The 26207-nt window shown below is 40.2% G+C and overlaps 1 protein-coding gene across 2 annotated transcripts in view; it reads left to right on the top strand.

The window, feature by feature from the left end:
• The first annotated feature begins 995 nt into the window (after positions 1-995).
• The window catches only part of aplp1 (amyloid beta (A4) precursor-like protein 1), a 36974-nt gene continuing 11762 nt past the window's right edge, over positions 996-26207 (top strand). For both annotated transcript variants that reach the window (XM_042423431.1, XM_042423432.1), the window contains exons 1-3: positions 996-1312; positions 23435-23614; positions 24655-24784. In XM_042423431.1, coding sequence (XP_042279365.1) covers positions 1247-1312; positions 23435-23614; positions 24655-24784 — 376 coding nt within the window. In that variant the 5' untranslated portion in view covers positions 996-1246. The remainder of the gene's footprint in view (positions 1313-23434; positions 23615-24654; positions 24785-26207) is intronic.

Consider the following 26207-nt stretch of genomic DNA (forward strand, 5'->3'; position numbering starts at 1 on the left):
GTTTAGTTTAGTCTCTATACTGCACATTATATATAACCTACTGTAACAACAATACCAAAGTACAGACTAAAAATTTGAGTTGAGTCAACACCTCTCTATTTTATATTCAGGGAGCTTCTCTATTTTTATTAAGGTAGTATTTATTGAGGGACAGTATTTGAGGAAGAGGAGGAGAACAAGAGCTTTTAAAAAAATCATTCACTCTATGTGTATATTAGTTCATCTGCTTTTCCAGTGGTTCTAAACCTTTTTAAAGAAGCACAGAGAAAGTTCATCTACTGCTTATAAAATAATCTCCTCATCAGGCAATGGCCTTAGTGTGGACTTGTGTTTTGCTCAGGTAAACCAAAGAGGGATTTTATCCATAATGCAATACCACAAGGGATGATCTGATCAGTCCCAAATTCATTCTTAAGCATGACAAAGACCCCAAAAATACAGCCAGAATCATAAAGAACGATCTTCAGCAACAAGAAGAACAAGGAGTCCTACAACAGATGGTTTGGCCCTCACAGAGCCCTGATCTCAACATCACAAGTCAGTCTGGGATTACATGAAGAGAGAATCCAAGTCCCCTTTTAGATTTATGGTGGGGGATTGACCCCCAGGTTAGGAACCACTTTGCTATTCCAATGGTTTGGATGCGCCAGTTTACAAACACTTAGAATGATTTTAACTGATAATGTCATAAGTGATACTCTGAATTTGTGAGTGATTCAATGGCGATTCAATATTTGAGATATTACATCCAAATGTGTAATCTGAATGCTGTGAGTCAGAAACTGTCCATCATACAGTCAGTCTGCTCACTGTTCAGCAGCCTCTTTACATGTCCAAGTTAAAACTGAATAAATAATGTGAATTCTATTTTTGGGGTGGATTCTCCCTTTAAACTGACGCATGAAAATCAGCGGGCGAGCCCTGTCGTGTCGTATTTCCAACCCATCACCACCAGATGTCTCTCTTTACTAAGCCAAGGTGAGGACACCATGAGTAAAGCCCGTGATAAACACCCGCAGAAACAGGGCTTGGTTCTGTCAGACTTCATCCACATAAAAGCCCAGGCTGCCATTGGAGAGTCCGTTGGAAAGAGCGAACAAGACGCAGACGCAGGAGATATCGCAGGAAGGCGCCGACGAAACGCAGTGTCCATCACTTCAGCTGATGTAACCAGACAGCTTATGTTGGAGTTAGTTATTTTACAATAGCAACTTGGTCAAAAAAAGACACAAAAGAAGGAGAGAAAATGGGACATTCCGCAATACCTATATTGATGGCTGTATTGTCCTACTGCGTTTGGGAGAACGTCGAGGTAAGAACAAGACAATCTGAATCATATATGATGGCGCATTGAAAATTTGTATGTTTTGCTGGATTAAATGCTGTATTTTTCTTAATGTCGACATTATACATACATGCCACGCATGCAGTTGCTCGTATCTTCATATTGCTGACACGCACCCTTATCTAGGGCAGGTTTAATTTGTAAATGCGTCCCTGAGCACCGTCCTATGTCAACAAGAGTAATGGCACACAACGTCCACAAAAAATGCAGTGATGGTGAAAGGATTTGAAATGCAAATGCTGTAATAAGACATGAATGGAAGTCCACACTCTGGACATAAATATAACTGGCTTCATACATAGGTGGTTTGCAGTATATGTGGTTGGCTGCGTCAAGCCTGGGCCTGTATCTGACATGGAAAAAAAATGTTATATAGGCCTTTTGCTGAGTGGAAGGATGGAGATCAAATCCCATCTCCTTCCATCCCATCTGGCCTTGTCAGAGAAAGAAATCAGCTCCAATCCATCCTTCAGAGGAGTGGTGCAGCTCTTGAGCAGGATGGACTCATGCATATTCAATTACTGTTCTGTGTTACATTTGGTCTTCATGAAAGAACTCTGAATAGATTAAAAAACTCCCAGTTGAATCTTACAGCGAGGAGCAGTAAGTAAAGGCAGTGTGGCGCATGAAGCGTTGTCAGGTTTTCAGTGGAACATCTTGATGAATTTCAACATGCATGTGAATAAACTGTTAAATCTGCCTGACACATCCGGGAGGGGGGGAGGTGACTTTGATGTATCATTGGACATACAGTCGGTGTGTGTGATACATTATAGTAATGAGAGATCTGGGGTCATCCTATTGGCATCTGTCTCCATCAATGCGTAGCAAAGAGATAGTGAAAGTCTCTTGTACAGAACTACAGATCAATGGGGCCACCAGCTGCTCCCACCTCCCTCCTGTATCATCACAAATTACAGCAGGCCCACAGTTTGATGGGCTCGACCTTTATTTCTCAATAATGATTTAGTCACCCATCATCTCCCCCTGTAATAGAACTGAAACGTGCATTCAGGTTTGCCCTCGTGTGCGGGAGCTGGGTGGTATTGGAGGTGCCTGTGAAGGTGGGGGGGAGGAGGAGGGGAGAAGGATGAGTCATGATGTCCCAGCTGGAGCTGAGGTTCAGGTCAATCCTCTTTTTTCACCTGGAAATGATGAGTGAATGAAGCCAATCTTGAACGCTGTTTGATAGAAAAAAATAAAAAGATTGCTGGCTGGTTCAGAGTCTCCCCAAGTTACCTAAGAGGATTTGTGAGATGTTTATTTATTAGCCATCTTCCACACTGAGTCTGTAATAGTCATAAAGCCTCTCCTTTCATTCTTAAATAATTTCACTTCTGTAAGAGCCTTAGTGGGATTACTGCTATGCTGAGGAGCAGACTTTAGCTTCATACAAGGAGACCTGCCCATGAAGGTTTACGCTGAAGATTATGACACTGTGAGAGGGTTGGCTGGCTGGATTACACTGTGGTATTAGTCCTAATAAAACTGTCAGCTTCCCTTAATTTACTCAACTGCAATTCAGTTGAAATGTGTGAATTGGGCAAATTTGTTTTGATCTCTCTTTTATAGTGTAATATTTTAATCTGTTAGTGCATCTGGATAAAGTCTAATCATCACACTCGCAAATTAAATTTCCAGACAGTGTTAATTAGTAAATTAGTAAAGGAATAGTAAAGCCTAAATACATGTTCTTTTAAAAATGTTCCTGCTGAAATAAACATTCAACATCATGGTGTGTTGTTACTATGATTGGACAAACACTTTGTGGCCAAGCTGTCATATATGTCAAGTTCAGTAATGGCTTCCCAGGTATGTCAGCTGTAATAGCACTTCTAGTATCTGTCACGGGATCCAAAGCATTTAGCTAATTGACATGCTGAGCTGTGCTCATCCTGACATGAAAGGTCACACATGAAAAGATGACAAAATCAGCCACCTTGGGCAGCCTGTAAACGTGTATAGTAGTCTGACAGTAATGAAAAATATAAGAAACCAACATTGAATTGAATTTGTCGTCAGTAGTCATTATGTGGGTTAGATGTGCTCTTTGAAGTCCCATTCTTAATACCAGTGAGTGATATGGTTAACATTTAGTAAATCACATATGTCATTGTGATACAGGTCATGATATAAGGATGGGGGATATGATGGTACATATATACTGTGGGACAGTATACATTTGTCAGCTGAATTTGTCAGATTTTGCCATACCATTTATATCATTTATACCATGGTAGCTGTCCCTTCAACATCTTTGAACATAGTAGGTCAATGTTGCACATCGATGAGCAGGACTGATTTATGGCAGTATTAGATATTGATATGATTTTTACAGATATTTGATTATTTACTTGGATTTGACGCCTAGAACTGGCTGAATTAGCCAAAAACAGACATTCCTGGTTATTTTATCTATTAGCAATCTCTCTCTCTCTCTCTCTCTCTCTCTCTCTCTCTCTCTCTCTCTCTCTCTCTCTCTCTAGATAGATAGATAGATATTCTGTGCGAAAATAATGTAATCTACATTGCCCACCTCTATCATGATATAATACATTTTCTAGAAATTTCTATCCAGGAAATAAAACCTGACAAATCAAGGGGTTTTATCACAAATTATACTAATATATATAAATCAAATATTGCCATAAAACAATCTTGATCATTCATTTGCAGCATTGCTTACAATGGTCCAATACAACCAAAGGAGGGCTGATTATAGTTTGTTTTTATTAACCATTTTGCTGAATATTTTCTCCATTCATGTGATTGCTGTATCCATTGTTTGAACTACAAAATGTTAGAACATTCACAATTTATCACAATCATAATTTTGTAAAGCCTAATGTGACGTCTTCAAATTGCCTTGTTTTGTCTGAACAGCAGTCTAAAACCTTAAGACATTCAGTTTACAATGATATAATATGTAGAAAAGCAGCAAACTCTCATATTGGAGAAGCTGCAACCAGAGAATATTTGGCATTTTTGAAAAATCATTTAAAGATTGATTAATAGTCAAAATAGATGCCAATGATTTTTCTTTCGACTGACTAATTGATTAATCGACAAGTCGTGTCAACTCAACAGCTAGAAAGACAGTTGTTACAGTTGACATATTGTTGTATTACCCAACTGTCCTCCTTATAATTGTGTGGGAGCTGCAAAGCAAAACACAATTATGTTATCTTCGCTGTTATCTTCACTCTTTATTATTATTATTATATATTTATTTCGCCGTTTTTCGGTGTCTAACTAGTCCTACACGATTTATCAACTTCATTTCAATGTCAAATTGTACATCCCCATAAGGAGATGTATGCTATTACTTTTCTCATCTCTAGCATATTCTGTTGATTTTATATAAAATTATATAAAATTAAAATTTGTAATGGAAGGTCAATGGGAGCAATGTTTGAAAGCTCATATCTCAAAAACTAAAAGTGCTAAAGTATTCAAACTTGACTGACAGGTGGCCTATGTGGAAATGCTTAACATATTTTAAAATGGGACCTATACCACCATGTGGTCAGTTATTACGTGTTTTATGTTTTTATGTTTTGGTTTATAACTCATGAACTATGAGGCCTATCCAAACAATTTTGGCACAGTGTATTCCTTGGATGGTACCAAGTAGACTGATATAGGCCACGCCCATTTGCGCCTGAAAATCTTTCCGCCATTTTGAATTTTTTCACAAACACATTTTTTGCTTCTTTTGGCACATTTTTCTTCCAATCTTCACCAAACTTGGCACATACCATATTTAGATGATCCTGAACAGAGCTTTTATCTTCATTTTTTGGTATCACTTACCGTTTGTCTGTAATTGGTTACCAAACTTTTGAAGGCGTGGCCGGATGCATTTAACGAACCATAACGCTTCAATGCTGATTCAGATCGACACCAAATTTGAGAATCTTGTACATATAATGGCAGTGCACCATTATGTAAAATTTGATACAATTCTACCCACAGGGGGCGCTACTGTAATATTATAACATGATATTTCTACAGTTCTGCTGTCTTCAGTGAAATTAAACTTGGTACACAAGTTCTCCATGTCAATGTGCGTGATCTAGTGAGACATGGTGCCAATAGCTCCACCTTGTGGCCATTAGTGAAATACCACTATACTACTTATTAACTTAAATAGCTCTTAAATTCAACATTCCATGGTGACCAAATTCAGCAAAATTATACAGATAGGGATGTTGAACAAGTGTGTGGTATTTGATACAATTTCACCTGTAGGTGGCGCTAACAAAATTTGAATGTTAACTGCTGAAGCAGAAATTTGCAGCAACAGTAGCAATAACAGCAGTGGCAGTGGCTGCGTCTGGCGGTTTGCAGGTCCCACACGCAATTTCTTTAGAAATTGCAGAATTTTCTAGTTACAAATGTGTTGTTCATACTCACTCTTCAACAGGGGTGTACTGGGAAAGAAATTCAGCCCTGGACTTATGTGCTGGGATCAGTCCATTGTGGTGATAGTGGTGGTGGTGGTGGTGCTGGTGTCAGTGAGGGTTGATCACATATGTACAATATTTCACTTGTTTAGAGCTAGTTGGTTGTGATTGGCCAGTCCCGGAACACACACGCAGCACGCTCTCACACACAGTGGCACACAGTGAGTTAAAAACTTTATAGATGTTTTGACGGTCCACCAGCCCACCGGGATTTGTCCCTGTATGCCCGATGACCAGTATGCCACTGCTCATCAACAAGCACAAAGCCAGACTGCATCCAGTGAGCTCAGTTTCTGCTACAACAAAACCCTTACACAGGAAAATGTGATTTAAAGACAACATTTTAATGATCACCGTAGGGACTACAGGTATGCTCAGCTTTAGTCAACAAGGCCTGTATTTATCAAGATAAATGACTGCAGTATGAACCTCAGAGGAACAGTAGTGGCAGACCCAAAACCCAGAAACAAACCTATCTACAGGTTTCAGGAAATAAAGGGAGCCTGGGAAAGCATTAAAACATAAAGGGAGGAAAGAGGGAGAAAACAGGGATTTTTATGAGGGGAAGTGAAGAGTAGAGGGAGAGGAAGTACATTGTAGAATGGCTGCAGATTAAATAAAAATGAGTGAGTCACAAAGTTAAAGTGTAGTCTGCCACCACCCCTCACCCACCACCCACCCCTACCCCCTCTACCACCACATCACCACAAGCAGCAATTTCAGGCTTTGTGCTGGAATACAGCCACACAGATTCATGCACCTCCCACCCCCATCTGCCATTCAATGCAGTAACACAAGAGGATTTGTTAAAAAAAAGAAGGAAAAAAGATAAGGACGACCAGATCTCTCTCTCCCTCTCTCTTTCCCTCTCTCTCTTACACACACACATACATGCACACTCTGCCCTACACTCACTTAATTAATTTTAGAGCCAAGAGATAATCGGGTTCCACTAATGGATTCCCGTGTGCTCGCTATTCTCTACTATATCCGTGTGCCAGTGGGCATAAAATGTACCATTTTATTGTATCACATGTTTTCTCCCCCTGTTCTCTGTGTATCTGGCTTCCTTTCCAAGTTTTTGAAGTGCGGCACACACAGTACCTTGATTAAATCCTGCAGAGTCATTGTGAAATGAGAGCAACACCATACTGGAGGAAAGGAGCGCTGTAAATGTGTCGTAGCAGTTTAGCTGTTACCAGAGGTGACAAATTAATGAATGCCATTAATGAACCCTTTGGCCATGCTTGCAATCGACAACACTGAAACAGTGCCTTGTTTCATCTGGTTCGGAAGGGTTATTGGGGGTTTTCATTTCTGTTGTCGTCTAGTCGAGTCTGGGGTGGAACTAAAGAAAGTATACATTTGTGTTTGTGTCTCCAAGCGTAGACTTCATCCAGCTATTCGGCAGAAAATTAGTTGACATTAATTGCACATTTACACAGCATCTTCCCGATAGATTTAAGGAAACTCTGCCAAATCCTAGTTTAGATTACTTAATCTTGTCTCCTGGCCTTTTTGAAATATTTCAAATTATGGGTCCCAGTTGGAAAGGGGAGTAATTCCCAATTCAGAGTTTAATAATGTTTGCTTGCAAGGCTCATCACTTTATGTTGTCTCTATAACCTGTCATGCATAAACTGATCTGATTGCTGCATTTGATGAGTTAATTTCTTCAACTTTCTCAGTCTGCATGGCTGTTTCTAGGTTACACATAATCAAGGAAGAAGATTAGATTAAAGCCACTTTCAGTTTCTCAAAGATTACTTTACTTTTCATCATCTACTCATTGATGGGGCAAGCCTTCCTAGCTTTGAAAATTTGTAGGTCAGTTATTAATCCTTGCACCTGTGTCTGTAAAAGCTAGATGGGACTGTGTGGTTTGAATGCATGCAAGTGTCTTCGGTGTTTGTGTGTGTGTCATAGGTTTGTCCAGCGTCACCCGGAGGGATGGAGATACTAGTATAGCCTTCTTGATCGCATCCAGCTCTGACCCCTCTCAGGAGTCTTGCAAGGCAGAGATATCACTGCAGTGCAAGGTCTTTACACCCAACATTACTGCCTCAGTAAGCCTAAAAAAAAGTTGAACGCCAGGGCGAAGCGAGATGTTTAGTCCTGCCACAGCCACTGGGAGGTTTCAGAGGAGCCCCCTCGAAAACATCTGCAGTGTGGTGATAACACTTGTCCTGTCGTGTCTGGGAGGGGGGGAGAAAAAGCTAGAGCACAGTGAAAGAGATTGAGGGCTGGTTGGAGAGAGGAGGGGGGTGGGGGCGGGGGATTGCCCTGGCACAGTGGATGATTTGAGAAACGGAGAGCATGAGGGTTGAAGGAAGAGAGAGAGTCTGAGTGATGCAGAGCATGTAGAATGTTATGTGGGCTGCAGGGTGGAGTGCATGCTAATGGAGGAGTCCAGCCTTATTGCTACTCAGCCCGAGCAGCTGGGAGAGCAGAAAGATCCATCTCTGTCATGTACATGTATTCACAGGTGGCCTTGAAACGAGACAAGGAACGGGGAGGAGGGACACAGGCAAGAAAAAGCCCGTGGCCAGAGTGGTCCGCTGAGTTGTATGAAAGCAGAACTGCAAATCTAATTTCCTTAACGGCCCCAGCTGCAGGGTTTGAGAGAGTGTGGGGTTGTTGGGTCCACTGAGACTTATCAGGCCAGTATGAACATTCTGCAGAAGAGCATTGTGGAAGCGGTTACAGAGGGAAATGGATGTACTTTTTGGCAGGTCATTTCTGCTCCGCCATCATTTTTGCGCAGCTTCTTCAGAAAGACTAAAAGCTCATTTCTAACATATTAATCCAAAGGTGCAGTGGTACTGATGGGTAGGAATCACAGTTTTCTCAGCACAATTAGGTCACACACTCCACTCACAGACAACTTAGTACACAGACTCACACACACACATGCACCACGCACTCGCTGCTTTATAAAGACGGCACGCTGCAGAAGCTGCATCAATTATTGAAGGTCCGGGCTCTTGCTTGTTGGTGAGGCTTTAGCACTTGTCACGCACCCTTTCAATGCTCCGACATCAGCCCTCTCTCTTCATGCTACCTGGTTTTTATGTACCCTTCCACCCCCTTCCCCGCCCTCCAGGTCCACTCCCCAGCTTCGTACACAAAAGAAAATCCCCACGCCTGTCTCCTCCCTGCCTCTGCCCCGCTCATCCATTCTCAACCCTCCCTCCCTTTCGTCTGTCTCTGCCCTAGCCTCCTCTATTCTCCCCGCCATATCCCAGAGGCACTCCTTGCCCCTCTCATACCCACTCTCTTAGACACTGCTCCTTCCATCTGCCTCAGCAGCTTTCAGTGGCCAGTGACATCTTTTCACTTTCCTCATGTATACTTTGATTGTCCTTGAATAATTCATGCTCCAAACTCACCCTTTGTTTTATTATTTTTTCTTCTCTTTGCTACTCCTGCTGTTTTCCTTTCATTCTTGATATTTGAATCTGCCTGTCTTTATTTGCATCTTTTGGTTACCCCATTCTTTGTCAGCTCAACACAGAATTGGTTTCAGTTGTTTAATGCTGCAGTGTGTGTTGGTCAGCCAGTCATGATTGTTACTGCTGGAGTTCCCTGCTCCGCTCAACTAACGTTACTCTCTGAGTGTTCATCTTATAAAGGTAATTATTTAGTCATTAAATCAAAAAATGCTTGCAGCCACTTTTTTGAAGATGAACTGCAAGATAAGTCTAGCGTGTGTGCGCTGTAGACTGTCCGGGTGCTGCACTGCCCTTGCAGCTGAGTTCCACCTTTGTCGTTCTGTCAACATCATGTTCACAGAAAATCTTTATAAAAAATCAACTTCTGACATCTATGAATCAATTCAGAATCATCCATGTCCACATCGCGATGCATCTTAGGATCGGGAAATTTCCACACCTCTTGTCTGTGGTGAGTTTTTTTTTTTTTTGCAAGGCTTGTTTTGTAATCTGTCTTTTCGTTAAACCCATTTTCTCTGAATCTATGTCATCAGCTGAGGAATGAGTGATTTTCTGAAAATCACCAGATAGGTGACACGGACGTGGCAGCAGTAAAGTCAGCTTTATATTTGATAGTGGATATTTAGTCAAGACCTGAATTTGAACTTAAATAAACTGTACGGCAACGGAAATTTAAGCATATCAGTGAATGAATTTATGATCACTCAAAGAGAAAAAGCATATCTGTTAGTGAAGTTTGGTATTTTTTCCCAAATATGGGAGCCAAATACTTGCCAGCAGTTGTTTATTTACCAATGTTTAATGTGCTGTTTAGGGTGGAATTTCCTGTAGAGGAGGGTACATTTCCACCAAAGGAGTCTCAAACATACCCTCCTTTCCCTTGAGACACAATGTTCCCACAACATTCGACTCAATACTCAGAATTCAACATAGATTCCACAAAAGCTGCCTACAGTTGACTCTGCCCAAATTTTACAGAGTATACACAGATGGTGGTGCAGCTTGATGATAACTATAGATGCTATAGATGATAACAAGACTCAGGTGCTGCTGTGGTTACTGTTAATCATCAACAATAAGATTCAGCCAGCAATGGGGAGAGACAGATAGTTTTTCATTCTTTTCTCAGCTCTGGGTCATCATCACACTCACCAAGGCCAAACTGTGCCAGTTAACAGCTAATACTCACCCAGACTCGGCTGACAAATTGGATACTTCGAACTAGTCTAGCTGTGGTTTGAAGAAGAATGTAATAAAAGTACAAAGCACAAATGGAGGTACGAGGGCACAGTAAGGGGTCTTTTGTACTGATTATCTCAATGCTTAAGCCATTTTCTCTTGAGTTGGACAGTCCACGGAGACTTTATGGCCTGAGGAAATGAGATAACACTAATATTTAATCTACTGAGTGATTCTGCAGCACAGACCGGCAGACTACACAGCACGCATTATCTTACCAGAGTGGCCCAGTTTAAAATAACACTGAGAGGGCTAAAGCAAGACAGGACATGTCAGCTTGACATGATCTCAGTTATCAGTATTATTTTCTTGTCAGTGTGCTCTCTGCTGCTACTGGAATTGTCCAGTGCTTGTGTTGTGTTACTAACAGTGGACAGAACAGCAGTCGCACCACCTTGCTAGTTAACTTGGGGGAAGGTACATCAGATACAGTCTTGATTGACTGATTCTATAATAATCAGATTATTAGTTATAGAAGTTGTGAGCAGAGCAAAGGGAGTGTTGGAAGGACAAAGAGTTGGCCAAGTTGATTTGAACAAAATGAGAAGATATTCAGTTGTATTGTAACATGCTGGGTGTGTGGCTCTGAAGCAGAGAAACATGTGAGCAATCATTAAGTCAGCTACTGACTCACCACATTGGCAACTAGTGAGCAAGAATGGGATCATCAAAAATAAATACTATACTACTACTAATAGTATTATTATCACTAATAATGATAGTAATAGTAGTCAATATTAACTATATTGTTAATATGATAAGATATTACTTTAGATTTGTGTCTGTACCTAATCATTTTCTTCAATGATAAATTGATTTGTTTTCATTTAATTTATGAATTGTTAAAAATGAAATAAAATACAGAAAATCCCCATCACAATTTCCCAATGCAAAAGGTATTGATTTAAAATATTTTGATTTATACAATCCAAAGATTTACAGTGATATGAAATAGACGAAAAGCAGCAAATTCTCACATTTGAGACCTAAAACCTGAATATTTTGGCCATTTTGCATGATAAATTACTTATAATAAATGTAATAAATTAAAGTGAAAAAAAACATAACACAAAAAAAACTAAAACATATAAAAGTGTCAATGATATAAGAAAAAGGTGGGTTATCAATTTTGCAATTGACTAATTAATTATTATATTATAATTATATTGTGTACATAATTATTATTTTAGAATATAATGTCTATAATAATGGCTAATAATAATAATAATTCCTGTTGCAATTGATGTTATATCATATATATTCAGATTAAATTATTATTCAACAACTTTTTATGGGAACTATTATATAATTATTTATTATATTTTAGCTCTCTCTGAAGAGTAAGAGATTGAAGAAAGCAGTTTCTCTGGTATACCAGAAGGATACAAGAAACCCAACTCAGCAGGGCCTTGGATTGCATAAGTAACTGAAGTGGCGTGTAAACAACCAACAGCCAGTAATAAGGAAAGCTAACCAAGCATTAAGCTACTGATCTACCGGTGATAGAAAGTCAAACCAAACATATGGGGACTCTTTCATTTGAGAAAGAAAGAAAGAGAGAGCAAGGCAGACTCATAACAAGCCGGAGTGAGAGAGAGAGAGAGAGAGAGAGTGAGTGACATGCTTGAAATTCTGTAGGGAACCAGTTGCTACGGTAACAGGGAAGGTAGCCGGCTCCTGTGGGTGGTGTAACCATGGCAACCACCCTCAGTGGCCAAGTGATGCTGAGAGGGAGAATGTAGAGGAGAGGGCTAAAAAAAATGTGTGTTTACAGGTTCAATTGGAACAAGTGAGACAGATGAAGAGGATGGCGAGTGACGTGAAACGTGGGAGCGTGACATCAGGCACGCTGTAGACTGTTTCATAAGAATAGTCCTCAGCTCAACCTTGATTTCTTTGCTTTGTGTAGATGGCAAGCCGGTCCCAGTGGACCCAGCGTTAGCTGTTTACCCTGCTGTTCATTGACAGAGCACCTCATTACCATAAGCCAAAGACGCTGTGCAGGGCAACACACTCGCTGAGAGACCTGAGAAGAGGTTATCCCCTCAATATGTCTTTGCAGTTTGTTGGGGTCAAACTAGCCATGCTGGGCTCTTTCATCTGTGAAGGTGTACACTTTGACCTCTCACTGGGAGTTAAAGACCAGTTTGTCCCCACTGTGGTGATACCACATGCCCCCAAATGTGAGAAACATGTTGTGAATTTGAGTTAAATGTTACATACACACCATTAACATTGGAGTATAATGTGCAGTATGTGGTATGGCTCTGGAGTCGCTGCCACTAATAAATACATCAAGTATTGCATTCAGCATTCTTGTCACATGCCTACCTCAACAAATACACATAATAATAACATTAATAAATACACACAACCACACACTGCTCTGCCTCTACCTCACGTTCTCTTTGTGAGGTTCTCACAACATATATATACTATAACCTCAAAGCTTCATTTCCATAAGATGCTAGACAGGCTCCCATGGGAGCTGGCATGATGTGATGAGAATTGTATACATGCATAAATATGAGACAGAGAGAAAGAGATATATGAATGTTTTAACCCCTATTCCCCTATGCACTCTAACCCCCTCCCCCCTCCCCCTCCTCTGTTGCTGCCTCTCTTCCCATGCAGGATATTATTTCATCTTCTGCTGGGAGTCTTTGCCATTGGACTTGTTTTATTGCTCTGCCATTATATACATTCAGTTCATCACAGCTTTATTTATTTGAATATGCTGCTATTTGAAAGACACGATTCATTACAGAAATAAAAAAGAGAGATATAGAATTCACGTACAAGATTGACAAGAGAGGAGAGATTATCAGATTAATAGTTGCACATTTGTGTGCAGTATTTATGCTATTAATGTGTTCTTAAGTCCTATGGGTAAAAAACATTAATGTCCCAAAGTACTCATGATTTCCTGAAAAGAATATGAACTTATATAATATAATATTTCACTTACAGATTTCAGTTTCACTGCAGTGTCATGTGTTTCACTAATGTATTTTAATCATGTAACTTTATCTTGGTAATGAGTAATTTGTCTTTCAAGATGTTAGTTTCAAGAAAACTCTCCAATCTGTTAAAACTGATCATGAAAGATTTTTTCACTCTATTGGCAGATTCCTGTGCTTGTTTTAACACGCACAAGTTGCAGTGTACACATATCTTTAAAGGATACACATACCAACTATGTGCAATGCTCAGAAAGTGCGTGAAGTGACAGGAAAGTAAAAGTGGAACTGACAGAGAGAGAGAGATGACGCACGGTTCCAAAGGAGAATACCCAGGAAGAAAAACTTCAGTGCAGATTGGCTGCAAAAGACAGCAAAGTCAAAAGCAGAGTGTGGGGCTTGAGAGGCAGAAAAAGCCCAGAGTGGGAGATAAGAACGAGGCAAAAAGAAGTGTCAGATCTTGCTCATGCTGGTTGCTTGCTGTTTGTCAAGGAGATCGTAGGAAGACAGTCTGTCCTTAAGTGGATCAATTATTACAGTATTTTAACATAAAAATGACCTCATTTAGGCTTTAAGATTCACTTAATCTACTTAAAACATGCTCAGGGGCATTATATTGTTGCTTTAAGAGCACCAGAGTCCCCTTGCACAAAATATACACACAGACACACACACACACACACACACTTGAGTAAAATACCTGACTCAACTGTAAAAAAATAAAGTTACCATCTGTTTATATTGTCATCCTTCTCACCCTGAAATCTCTGTTAACCTGCTAAATTCAGTATTTGACTCCAGGGTGGAATATCAATATCACATTGATATAGGATCCAGCTTGGGTTGCTAATTCATAACACTCATGATAATGACATTCTGATATATTTATATATAGTTATTCATGATTGGAATTTGCTGTTTTATTCATTGTGAAATGGTTTTTAACTGCGTGGGAGAAAATTAATTGTTTTCAATACATTTTAGCTGTACAAATTTGTGACAATGCGTGACTAATGCATGAAAATATTTGCTAATAGAAATTTGAACCTTTGATTCCCAGATATGACTCAAGCTCTCTGAATGTATTTACTGTATAACTACATTTTGGAGAGCTTGTTTGCATTGTGTCAATCTCTATCTGCCTGCAGAAAATCCCTGATTCAGTGGCAATTGTGTTGACATTAGGATGTTTCAGATGGACCTGCACCGCTCAAATCTCTGCTAAGCCTTTGATTCCTTCAATCCCCCGAGGTAGCTCTTCAGCTTGAAATCACATCTGCAGGCTCACAGTGTTTGGCATTAACATGTTGGCATTCCCATGTTGTGTTGCTTAACTGTGAAGGAGGTTCAGCTGTGTTATGTAACAGCAGAAATTCATCAACAATGCAACCAGAGGACGAAATCATTTCAGTTTGGCTGCATTGAAGAACTGAATCACGCAAGCATTTAATTTTTCCGGACTCTCTGTTCTTCTGGCTGGATTTATGAAACATCATTACACGCTGTTGTTGGGTTTTTTTTGTTTTTTTGTCTCCCACATCCCCGGCAGGAGGCGTCGGCATACAGAGAATTGTGAAAATGACCAACTATGCTCTGTTTTTTCGTCTTGAAAACATGCACAGTGTGGTGTCATTATGGTGCGTGACTCAGAAGGAGCATTTGTTGGAATGTGGGTGGAACAGAGAGGCAGCCATGCGCGTGTGTTCAACCTACTTTCCGCAACACAAGTATCGCAATCACTTGTCTCATTCCAAATATTGCTCAGTGCGGCCTTTCCATAAAACAGGGAACACCACGCATGAAATCAGTCTGTGGGAGTTTCCTGTTTTGCTCTGTTGATTGTATTGGACTTTTTTTTACAAGCCTTACCACAGATGCTGCTGAAAGGCAGGATGTTTGTTAAAAAAGGCTCACAGGAAACATAACAATATGGATGTCAAATTCAGGTGTGTGCATTATTAATTGTATTATGAAGAGAGAGAGAGAGAGTCTCAGCTGGGAAAGGTGAAGTCTCTGGTCCTGTGGGCATGGAACTTAAATTGAGTCCCATGGTGCTATCATACATCAGGGAAGTCTGGTATCCAGTGAGGTCATATGATTCCAGGAGGAGACAGCGACCTTTACAGTAGAGAGAAATCAGCTATGATTCCTTCCTATCCCCCAGCTACAGCACCCTGTAGAGTGCTACTTGCAAAGCTATAAGCTAAAACCTTGTGGAAGGATCTGCCACTCTGATGTTGGGCACATCTCTGGGTAAACATGCTCTAAATAACCACAGCCATGAATTGTGTTGGCACTGCCAGCCAACAAATCTATGGAGTCTCTTGCAATGATGCCAGCTGACATGTCCTGTATTTTAAGCTATACTTAAAATTAAATCAAATATCGGGAGCTGGTTTTGGCTGCTGTTTCAGTCCGAGATGAACCCTGGTGATTATGGGGCCATCTGCTCCCCATGTGCCGAGCTGGAGGCTGGACGACTGTAATCTGGACTGATGAAGCGTGACTTAGAGAAGACCGTGATGTTTGCATCTTTGCAACCCAAAGCCTCTATCATAACGGTTGGCGATTAAGTTTTAACATTAGGTGTTCAGTTTAGTATTCAGTAAGTTGTTTTACATCTGTGTATGCATTACAGTCTGCAGCTAATACACAATACATAAAACACAAAGCAATATAAATTACTCTGTCCATCAGTGTCCTGAATAGAAAATGGCCTCAATTAGACATTAGTCAGAGATAATAGTAATCATAATAATGAGTGTCAGTGTGCAGAGCTAACCTGCTCTATCCCCCTTTGTCCCCTCTGCACCATGAGAGTCTGGCTGACTAATGTTACTTCTCTCTAATAACTATGTGCCACACCAGGAAGAGGCCTGATGGAGCCTATGAATAATTAACTAACATGATTACAATGATGAATGCTCCCACATTTATCTGGCCATTTAGCACTGGCCTAGGGAGGGAGGCCAAACAGCCGATTGTCAGGCATTGTGTGAAAGCTATTAGGGAGGGAGAGGGAGACAACAGGGATATCAAGGATAGGGTGGCTGGGGTGGATTGAGCTCAGCCTTGAAGGGGAGGAGAGGGAGGAAAATAGAGAAAAACTGAAGGAGGGGCTCACGAGAGCAGGAAGACACCCACTATTCAGCCATCTGTGCTGCTGAGGAGCACAAAGACGTACTCAGGAAGACCTTTGTTTGTGCGCGTGTGTGCGTGTTTCATACAGGCATGGGTTATTCATCTGTGAGGCCAATTTGTACGTGGGTGTGTTATCTACGCTAGTGATGGCAATTAGCCAGTCCACAATGTTATACTCATCAGGAATAGCTAGCCAGGCTTTTCACACAGGACATGACAAAGCTCATATTACAATTACAGTTACATGATTTGACGTAAAAAATCTCTAGCAGCACTTGTAGTTTTGAAAACATATATACAAGATTAAAGTGTCGCTGCCTGGAGCTTTGATACTTTAAGACTGCTTCCTTTCTCCAACTTCTCCCAGTAGGGGAGGTTTTGCCAAAAAACCCCTGCTGTAATTTCACAGCCTTCCAGTTGATGACTTATTCTATGGCGTCTGTTTAAGGCTCAGTTAGATTTCTGTTGTCAAAGCAAAAACCCAGATCAGAACAAACAGAGGAAACCAACTCTGGATTTTACACGTTGTTTATGTTCTTGTGATGTACAGTTGTTTTATTACGCTGTCACTACATGGTGTATTTTGGTTAGATGGGATATCCCAGATCCCTGTTGCTAAGTAAGGATTAGCTCTTCAGGGGTCTGATGTCTCAAGTTAATCATTAGGTGTCAAGCAAGCTCCCTGCAATATATCTCTGACCAGAGAGTCTGTATTTATGTAGTTACTAGTGTATTCTATTCCAAAGTTTTCAAATCTTCAAATGTCTGGTTTTATTCGACCAATAGTCCAATATCTGAAGATATTCAGTTTACTATCATATATTCATATTCATTCATATCATACATACACAAAGTAAAGTATCAAACCCTGATATTGGAGAAGTAGAAACCAGAAAATGTTTGGCATTTCTGCTAAAAAATGAACATCGGTCATCAAAATTGTTGCTTATTAATTTTCTGTCGATTGACTAATTGATTTAGCTCTAAAAAATAAAACAAGTATGCACACATATACACACTTCCTTGTAGTAACACAAATACATACACAGTGGAGATGCACCAATCAATAGGCCACCAATCAAAACCGGACGTTTTTCAGCTGATCGGCCATGACCTGTGACTGGCCGATCAGTCTCATTTATCCCATTTTTTGCTGGTCATATTTACACACTTGTGCTGCACGATGGTTCATGTCGCACACACAGCGGCACAGACAGTAATGTCACAGCTACACACACACACAACATGTCATCAGTGTGATTCTTCTTCAGCATGAGTGAAGAAGACACAAAGCTTGCAATTTGTGATACCTGTAAGTCCAAAATAAGCCGTAGAGGAACAACCTTGAAAACATTTCGAACAACTAACTTAATCAGACACTTAAAAAACCATCACCACAGTGCACATTTTATTTTGATATTTGTTTGAGGAATCAGAATCAGCCAAGAAAATTGCAATCGGTGCATCTCTAATACACAGGGCTCGTAGTTCAGATTTAGAGCATGTAAAATTACAAAGGAAGCACAGAAACAAATGAATTGTAGATAAATTAAAGTCAGAGAAACATGAAAGGATAAAGCAGAATGAAACCAGAATCAATCACATTAAATACAAGGTAATAAAGAATGTTTTAAGTGATATCAAAGGCCCTGTGTGACTGCAGCAATATACATAACATGACATGTTGCTCCCAGCACATCAGCACTAAAGGACTGTGTATCTACATGAAGCCTCTGATGCATTTTTGGCATGGTGCTCCATTGTACGATCTGGCTTCAACTTGTAAAAGGTGACAAACGATGGGTGGACTCCTCCCCTCCTCCTCTACTGCTCCGGCTTGCCTGCCAGGGCCAGGAGATTGCATCATTACGGAGGATGAAGTCATCCTGCAACATAAGGGTGGAACAGGTGCTGAAATTTTAATTAGAACATGGTGGATGATGCTGGAGGAACATGTAAATGTACTGCCCTGGCCCCAAACTCAGCCCTGAGTGGCAGAAGTATTTATGCTGCAAGATCATATTCTTCTCTCTGCTAACATTTTGGAAGCTTCACACTGCAGCATAAATCCCTCAACTAGAGGGATATCTGTGAAAATATTATTAACCATTATTATATCTGCACCAGCTGTTCCACAACTTCTGGTCCAGTGCACAGTGTGTTTGTGTTCGTCTTTGTGGGAGCACTTTGTTTCCTTGTGACGCTTTCTGCCATGGAGAATATGGAGGTACACGTGATTACAAAGTGAAGCAACACAGTCAGTATGCAGTAGATACGGAGAAGCAGAGCATAGAAAAATAGAATATCAAGGGAGCAAACAGAGGCAAAGAACCTGATGAAAAGGCAGAAAGTCAATCGATGTCTCCAGCTTTATATCACTAGGTCGTTATTAATGATGCAGCATTCTCTGCAGTGGGGAGCTGTCAGGCTTCTAGGCTGTCCGCCTGTTCAGCCTCATCAGCACTAGGACATGATATGTGGGACTCAGGATGGTTGAACAGCACTGCTTTATCAACCCCTGAACCGCCTTCCCCCTCTACACATTGTACAGAGATGCACACACACTTCAGTACACTATGGTATTTTCTCACTGAGACATCAAGAGCAGCTCTACTGCCTGTCCTTTACTGCAGAAGAAGCATAATTGTTGACAGATTGTGAAGCATTGTTGTGAAGCCAACTGGATCAGTGTGCCTCAGCTCCTGATGGAGACTGGTAGTGTTCAGAGAGGCTTACACTGCCGTGCTCAACCTACAACAGTCTTAACACTCTAAAATGTAACTGGCATCAAAATGGAAATTGTATATACCACCAAGACACTGAAAACCTTTGACTGCATGTTTGTCAGTCCACAGGGAAATAGAGCTATGATTTGTAACTGTAAAACATGTAAAAAACAGCTCACTCAAGACACAAGAATATGATTCATTCACTCAGGCAAAAGCTATTTTTAGCTGTGAATGAAATCCTAATCCTTCATAACAGAGAGGTATTGTCTGCCACTATTTAATCTGCATCTTGTCAATGTGTCTACTAAAGAACCTAAAGCATAGTGAGAAAAGCTTTTACACAAAGAATTTTTGTAAACAAACTACCTGTTTTGGTAACATTTTAGTAAAATTAACACTTTAAAAGTATAATATATAGTAGTATGATATATAATGTATAATTTAGAGACTACTTGTTCTGTATATATTTGGTCTCTATGACCTAAAGCTTAGAAAAAACAGTAGATGTATGCACCAGAGATGAGTGTGCAGACACTGTCTCTCATCCACAACCTTTGCAGACCTTCCCTTCTTTTCCAAAGGGCCGTCTTTATCAGGTAGACTTTACACTTGGTTGACTGACTTATTTGCTATTTAAACAAGATTAGCAACTTGGCAGATCCTCTCCTCTGTTCTGTGGCATGCACACACAGACGACAGCACACTAAATATTTGGCTAGGCTTCAGGTTGGATATTGTGGTTGATTTTACATAAATATCAATAATATGTGATCTTGGGCTTAAATGATCGGTAATATAATGCAATTCATTTGAGCAAAATGTACATTAAAAGGTATATATGCATATATTGTAGCATTAATTGTCTGGCTTAATTACAAAAGCTTTATGGTTAGTGTACTATAGTAATAATGAGGTTATAAAGCGGTTTCTTGTGACTAAACATGGATGAAAAAATGTATGTTCCTAATACAATTGAATCCATTACAACACACCACAGCATTCACTGGAATGAAATAATGCTGCTGTCATCATGCCTGAGTTCAAGCACAGTCTTGTCAGTTGCAGAGCCTTTGTGTTGCATTAACCAATTGTACAAGTCAGTGTTTATTTTTTACAAAAACAAGATCCACAATCTGTCCATTTGACATGAAGCACTATGTAAATAAAAATGTCAAATACCACAAAATAAATTTCTATCCAGCAACTAACACTTCATACAGCAAAAGCATTCTTGATGTTACCATTTTGGGTAAGAGTAAAAAAGTTCTGACGCAAGCAGATGACAGTTTCTGTTTTTGCTGTGAGAATACAATGAAACACCTACAAAGGCACTTTGTGGCATTCACACAGCTGAGCAGAGTGGGTCTGAGTGACGTCAGCCCCTGAGTGATGTTCATATGATGCTGTCACCATGGTTGTCTGAAGTGGAGATGGACCAGCATATGCAGATGGAGTAAATATACTCCAAACTGGGTCATAAACAAGCAGGAGAGTTTCTGCTTCCATGGCACGCTTAGCAGGATGCCCAATAGAAGTGTTCATCTTAAAACAGTATTTCTTATTAGGGGTTATCACAAGAGGAAGATCTAATCTGGTCGCAGATCAGGCTGGAGATTGGGTGTGCGGCCTTGCTGTGCTGGAGGTCAGGGCCTCGGGCTCCTGATGGACTGCTATTGATTGGGGGGAACGTGGCGATACAGTTGCAGTCGCTCAGCATTGATTTTCAGCAAGTGCAGTAGTGGAGAGCAGGCAAAATGAGAGAGCTGGACCAGAGGGAGCTGCCAGGTTATCTTCTCAAATATCCGGAAGTTTTTTTTTCCTCTTTTTCTTTGTGGCACTGACCTTCCCTGAGTCAAAGAGAGATATCTATTTAGACATTAGCTCAGCAGCTACACCAGACAGGCCGTTTCAGCAGCTTCAGCAATGTTTTCCTGTGCTTTTCACACAGTGCCAATAAAACCAATAAAAAGATCCCGTTCAGCATTGTCAATACCAGTCATTTCATTTTCTAGAAGAATCTAACAGTGAGAGAGAAAAGAGTTTATGTTAAAACATTTATTGTCTTGTGAACTTGCAAATAACGTATGCAATATTGCAAACCATTTTCCAAATTATACTATAGTTATTTTACATTTTTAAATTCTTTTTCTCCACCTTCTAAGCAGCCATTGTATTCATTAATTTCACTATGGGGTGATCATTAACTTGCAGGGTCTTGCTTGAGGTGGGCAATCCATCACAGTGAAGATGTCAGCAAGTGCTGGCACCCAAAAACTTTACAATTAGCAGCAGAACAGAATTGTTTTATAAAGCAATATTGTTGGAAACCCCAGAAGACAAACAATGAGAAATTATTCACAACAAGAAAAGGAAAAAGTCAATGTTGTAGCTTCTTGCATTTGAAAAATGACTTTATGTTCAAAGCAGAGAGAATACAACTATCACGTAATAATGACTTTAAAGTATATAACTGAGCATTTTGTCCACAGCCCATGACCATGATAATGGTTTACTTCACTGGGATGGATTACTTACTTGTCTCAAGTAACTTTGCAACCCTCTGTTATTTGATATTCAAAAAATACCGGTATGAATTGAACAAACGGTGGCCTGTAAGGTAGGAAAAATGCATTTGTAAATCTAAAAAAACATAGTATGCTTTGGGAAATGGTCAGCAGTAATGAAAAGTAGATGTGTAATTTGTAAGAAATCTGCTAAGACATGCAAAAACACAAACTCCTCTTAGCATTATTAAAATGCACAGACTGCTCAGGGCTTATTATATTTATTGTACATTTACTCAAAGGGTTTTATATATTTATTTTATTCCATATGAATTTTAATTAGGACTTCAAACACTCGAGCTGCGGTCGGCCAAAGCAGGGCTTCCCTTTGATCAGGCGTCACTCTCTCATATTTTTTTCTCCTCAGTTTCTTCCCTTTGGGCAACTTCCTTTTAATTGGCTCAGCGTCGCTCGTCTTGTCTGTCGTCAGCAGGTCTATCTCTCTGTCTGTCAGCACAGATAAAAGGATATGAGCTATACATAGGCTTGGGAGTTGCGGATTGCCTTTTTGAGAGGTTTCAGGGTTGGACAGTAAATATTATGGCATGTTCTCTACTGTGAATGTTACTGTCAAATGCTGCACATCAAAAAAATCCACATCATTGACCCGCAGGAGGTTGTTATTGTCTCTGGTAAACAGTTTGTTTTTGCACCAGAGATGACTCAGACCTCCAGTGGAACTTGATATACTTTCTCATGATTCTTGAATGCTCACTGCTGTCAAATCACCTAAAAAAATCTGTTTTGTCTGTTGAGGTAGATTAAGTCCTTGTTTGTGCTGTTTACAGAGCTTTTTCCTCCCCACCTAACCCCTCCCCTCTCTTATTCCTCCCTGGGCTCTCTCTGTCTCTGTGCTGTGTGTTAATGTAGTGAAGTGGCCCATCGGTCAATGAGCTTGTATTAACACCTGACTCCCAGCCCTAGCTGCTGTTTGTTCCTCTATGTGGGGTCCCCTGGGCCCTCCCCCAGGCAGAGGCAACATATCCCTCGATCAATAACAACATCCTAGAGGGCTGCTGTAGGAGAAGAAGGACGGGGGCAATCTTTTACATACTATATTTTTTCCTTTACTCCTTCCTCTTCATCCACCCATTCCTTCTTTTCTCATCTCTCAGTGCTAATAGGAAACAGAGCATTGGATAGTCAATAAGTCAGGCTTTTTCTTGGCTCTTCTTGTCATTCACTTCAGGGTTATTTCAACTTCTATGGATCTTTCCTGAATTTTAAGGTTGCCAATATTCTCTTAAAGCTTGCAGTGTACACTCAATTCTCCTGTGCATTAGCTTCCTCTTCCTTCCTCTACATTCTCACTTATCTGTTTTGATCTTTCACTCACTCTCAGTTTTGCGCCTTGGCTTACACCCTTGGTCTAATGTTGGATAGTGCTGGAGTGCATGTAAGTGCATTAATTATCTGTGGTCTACCCGCCCTGGATCGGCTTCAAACACAATATTATCTGCCACTGTGTTTGTATCGACCCTTCCTCACCTCTTTTTTCTCTCTATCTCTGTCCTCCCTCCCCTCCCTATTCCTTCTAGGCTCTGGCCATGACCGAGGTGAACGGGCCGGGCCCCCAGGTGATAGAGCCACAGATTGCCATGTTCTGTGGCCGCCAGCTCCTGCACATGAACCCACAGAATGGCCAGTGGGAGCCGGATCCTCAGGGCCGCAAGGACTGCTTCAAAGAGCCCAGCGAAATCCTGTCCTACTGTCAGGAGGTAGGGTCCTGACGCTTGTAAGGGAAATAACCTGAACTACTGTAATGGAAACCATTCTGGATCAATATTACTAACAGCAGAAGTATCAGAATCAGAATGATGGCAAAGTAGTCCAGAGCTGGTTTTGAAATCAACAAGACACTGCAGATGAAATAGGAAAATCAAGTAAAATGTCATATTCTTTTTCTCTAATTTGGTTTGTCTAACACCTGTCCTATCAAATCTATATATTTAACTATATATAGTGGGGTGATGTTGGTCTGTTGGAATATTACAATATTTCAATTGTACCATCATCCACTTCTCCTCCTCTTGTTACCTTATATGTGTACTCTTTAACATCTACTGTGAGGTAATCAGGGATACACATACACACTCCTCCTTAAAAAAAATATCTATGTGAAGTGCAAGAGTAAAGGCAACCAAGCGCCATCTAGAGGTTCAAGTAGACATAGCTGCTACAGAGAGAAGCAGCCATGATCCTGAATGGACTGTAATGCGATTAGCTGGCACATTATGCGTCTGTGTTGGCTTTTACACAAAAGCCTTCCTTTTTTCCTTGACATTTGTGAAGAAAGCATTTTAGTTTGCATTCAGACTCTGAGCCAGCTACATTTTTCTCACTATTAAACTTCATTATGAGTTTGTGCTCCAAATGATAGGCCTAGATTTTAAATGAAAGTAGTCAGATGTGAAATTGGGAATATTGAAAGACAAGAAAGTTCATTGAAATAACTTCAGTATGGCATGTCTAATTTGGTGTCAGACAAAGGCCTTACACAGCCTCTTGTAAGTAGTTAGAAAATGTGTTGCATGACTCTTTCCTTTGTTAGTCTTCTCCCCACTGACTGTGATCTCCCTCCTCTTCTTCCCTTATCCTGCTACTTTTATTCTACCCCTAACAACCAATCCCTGAACCTCCTCTCTAACCAAATTTTCCCCTCTCCCCCTGCTCCTCCTGTCGTCATTCCCCCCTGTTCTGTCCATCCATCTATCTGTTTCTGTGTCTCTGTCGTCTCTGCATGTGCCTGTGCGACCAGATGTACCCAGCTCTTCCAATCTCCCATGTAGAAGAGTCAAAAAGTCCTGTCACCATCTCCTACTGGTGTAAGAAAGGCTGGGGCCACTGCCAGACACGCCCCTTCATAGTCGTGCCCTACCGCTGTCTAGGTAAGAACAACACACCTCACTGTCATTAGATAATTGCAATAACAAGAATGTTTAGGTTTAGATGCCCTCTGTGTCCATATGAAGAAAGTACTTCCTGAAGTTAAATTGGAAAGAAGATACAAGAACAAATGAACATCCTTTATATTTCTAGATGACTGTGTGCTTGAGGTCATGTTATCTGTTTTGTAAGATTAAGATATGTTGGTGGTATTTAGCCTTTATTTCATAGTACATTGGAAACAGAAAAGAAGCATTTGAAGGGAGAGAGGGGGATGAAATGCAATAAAGGTCCTCAGTCACATACTTTACAAACCAACAATGTTGCATTTTTGACAACTAGCCCACTAGGAAACCCTTATTATTTTGTAACAAAAAAGTTAGATATTATATCAAATGTATCATGTAGGATATTGAAACATTTGAGAAACACTTCCTGTCTCACTATATGTCCCAATCTCTCCTTAATGTCCTCCTGCACAGTTTTAACTAAATTAACTGTTGAAATTGAAAAGGTGAATAGCTTAAATGAATAGATTAACAATTTGGGAAATACTACAATATCTCATACTTATTCACTGAAATTTAGATAAGAAGATCAATACTGCCCTCTCATCTGTACAGTAAATTGTATGTAGCTGGTTAACTTAGCTTAGCATGACTGTAAACAGAGTGAAACAGCTAGCCTGGCTTTGTCCAATTGTTGTTTTACCAGGGTTTTACTTGGCTGAGACTCCAGACTCCAAGTTAAAAGCACAAATTGCTGTTTTTGTAGAAATTAAACAAATGATAAACCATTATATCTCATTTGTTTGGTAATCTTCTTATCTAGCGCTCATCAAGAAAGCCCAATAAGCCTATTTCCCAAAACGTCAAACTATTTCTTTAATTGGTTTATTGCGTAAGATAGAATCAGCTAGGCCACATATTTACTGTATATGGAAATGGTACAAAACAATAATGTAAGATTGCATGAACAACTATATTTGTTTTGGTTTATTCTTAATAAGAATTTTATGGTATTCAGCAACATACCTCATTGAGATGTAAGAGATTCCCTTAAAACCCTACGTGGACTTAAAGCTGTAGCATTGTGTTTTGATGCATCATATTAAAACTTACCAGTTACATAACATACTGTATTGTAGATTGACACAAACCATGATTCTGTATCAAAGCAGAAAAATACAGAGATTTGTTCATGCCCATGCAACTTATGTGCAATCTAACAAGAGTATTACAGTTCTCTGTTATGCTTTTAATACCTCACACAGCTATACATTTTATTTTTGGCATTCAAGTGCCAGAATCTCCTTTACACCCATCCCAGTGCCATCAATTTCTAAATGTGTTACTATCGGAATCATAGATGAGCAGGGATTTTAAAAAGCAGGATGTGCAGTTCATTAAACACGAAGCACCACAC

This window comes from Thunnus maccoyii, chromosome 10 (assembly GCF_910596095.1).
Source record: "Thunnus maccoyii chromosome 10, fThuMac1.1, whole genome shotgun sequence".
NCBI lineage: Eukaryota > Metazoa > Chordata > Actinopteri > Scombriformes > Scombridae > Thunnus > Thunnus maccoyii.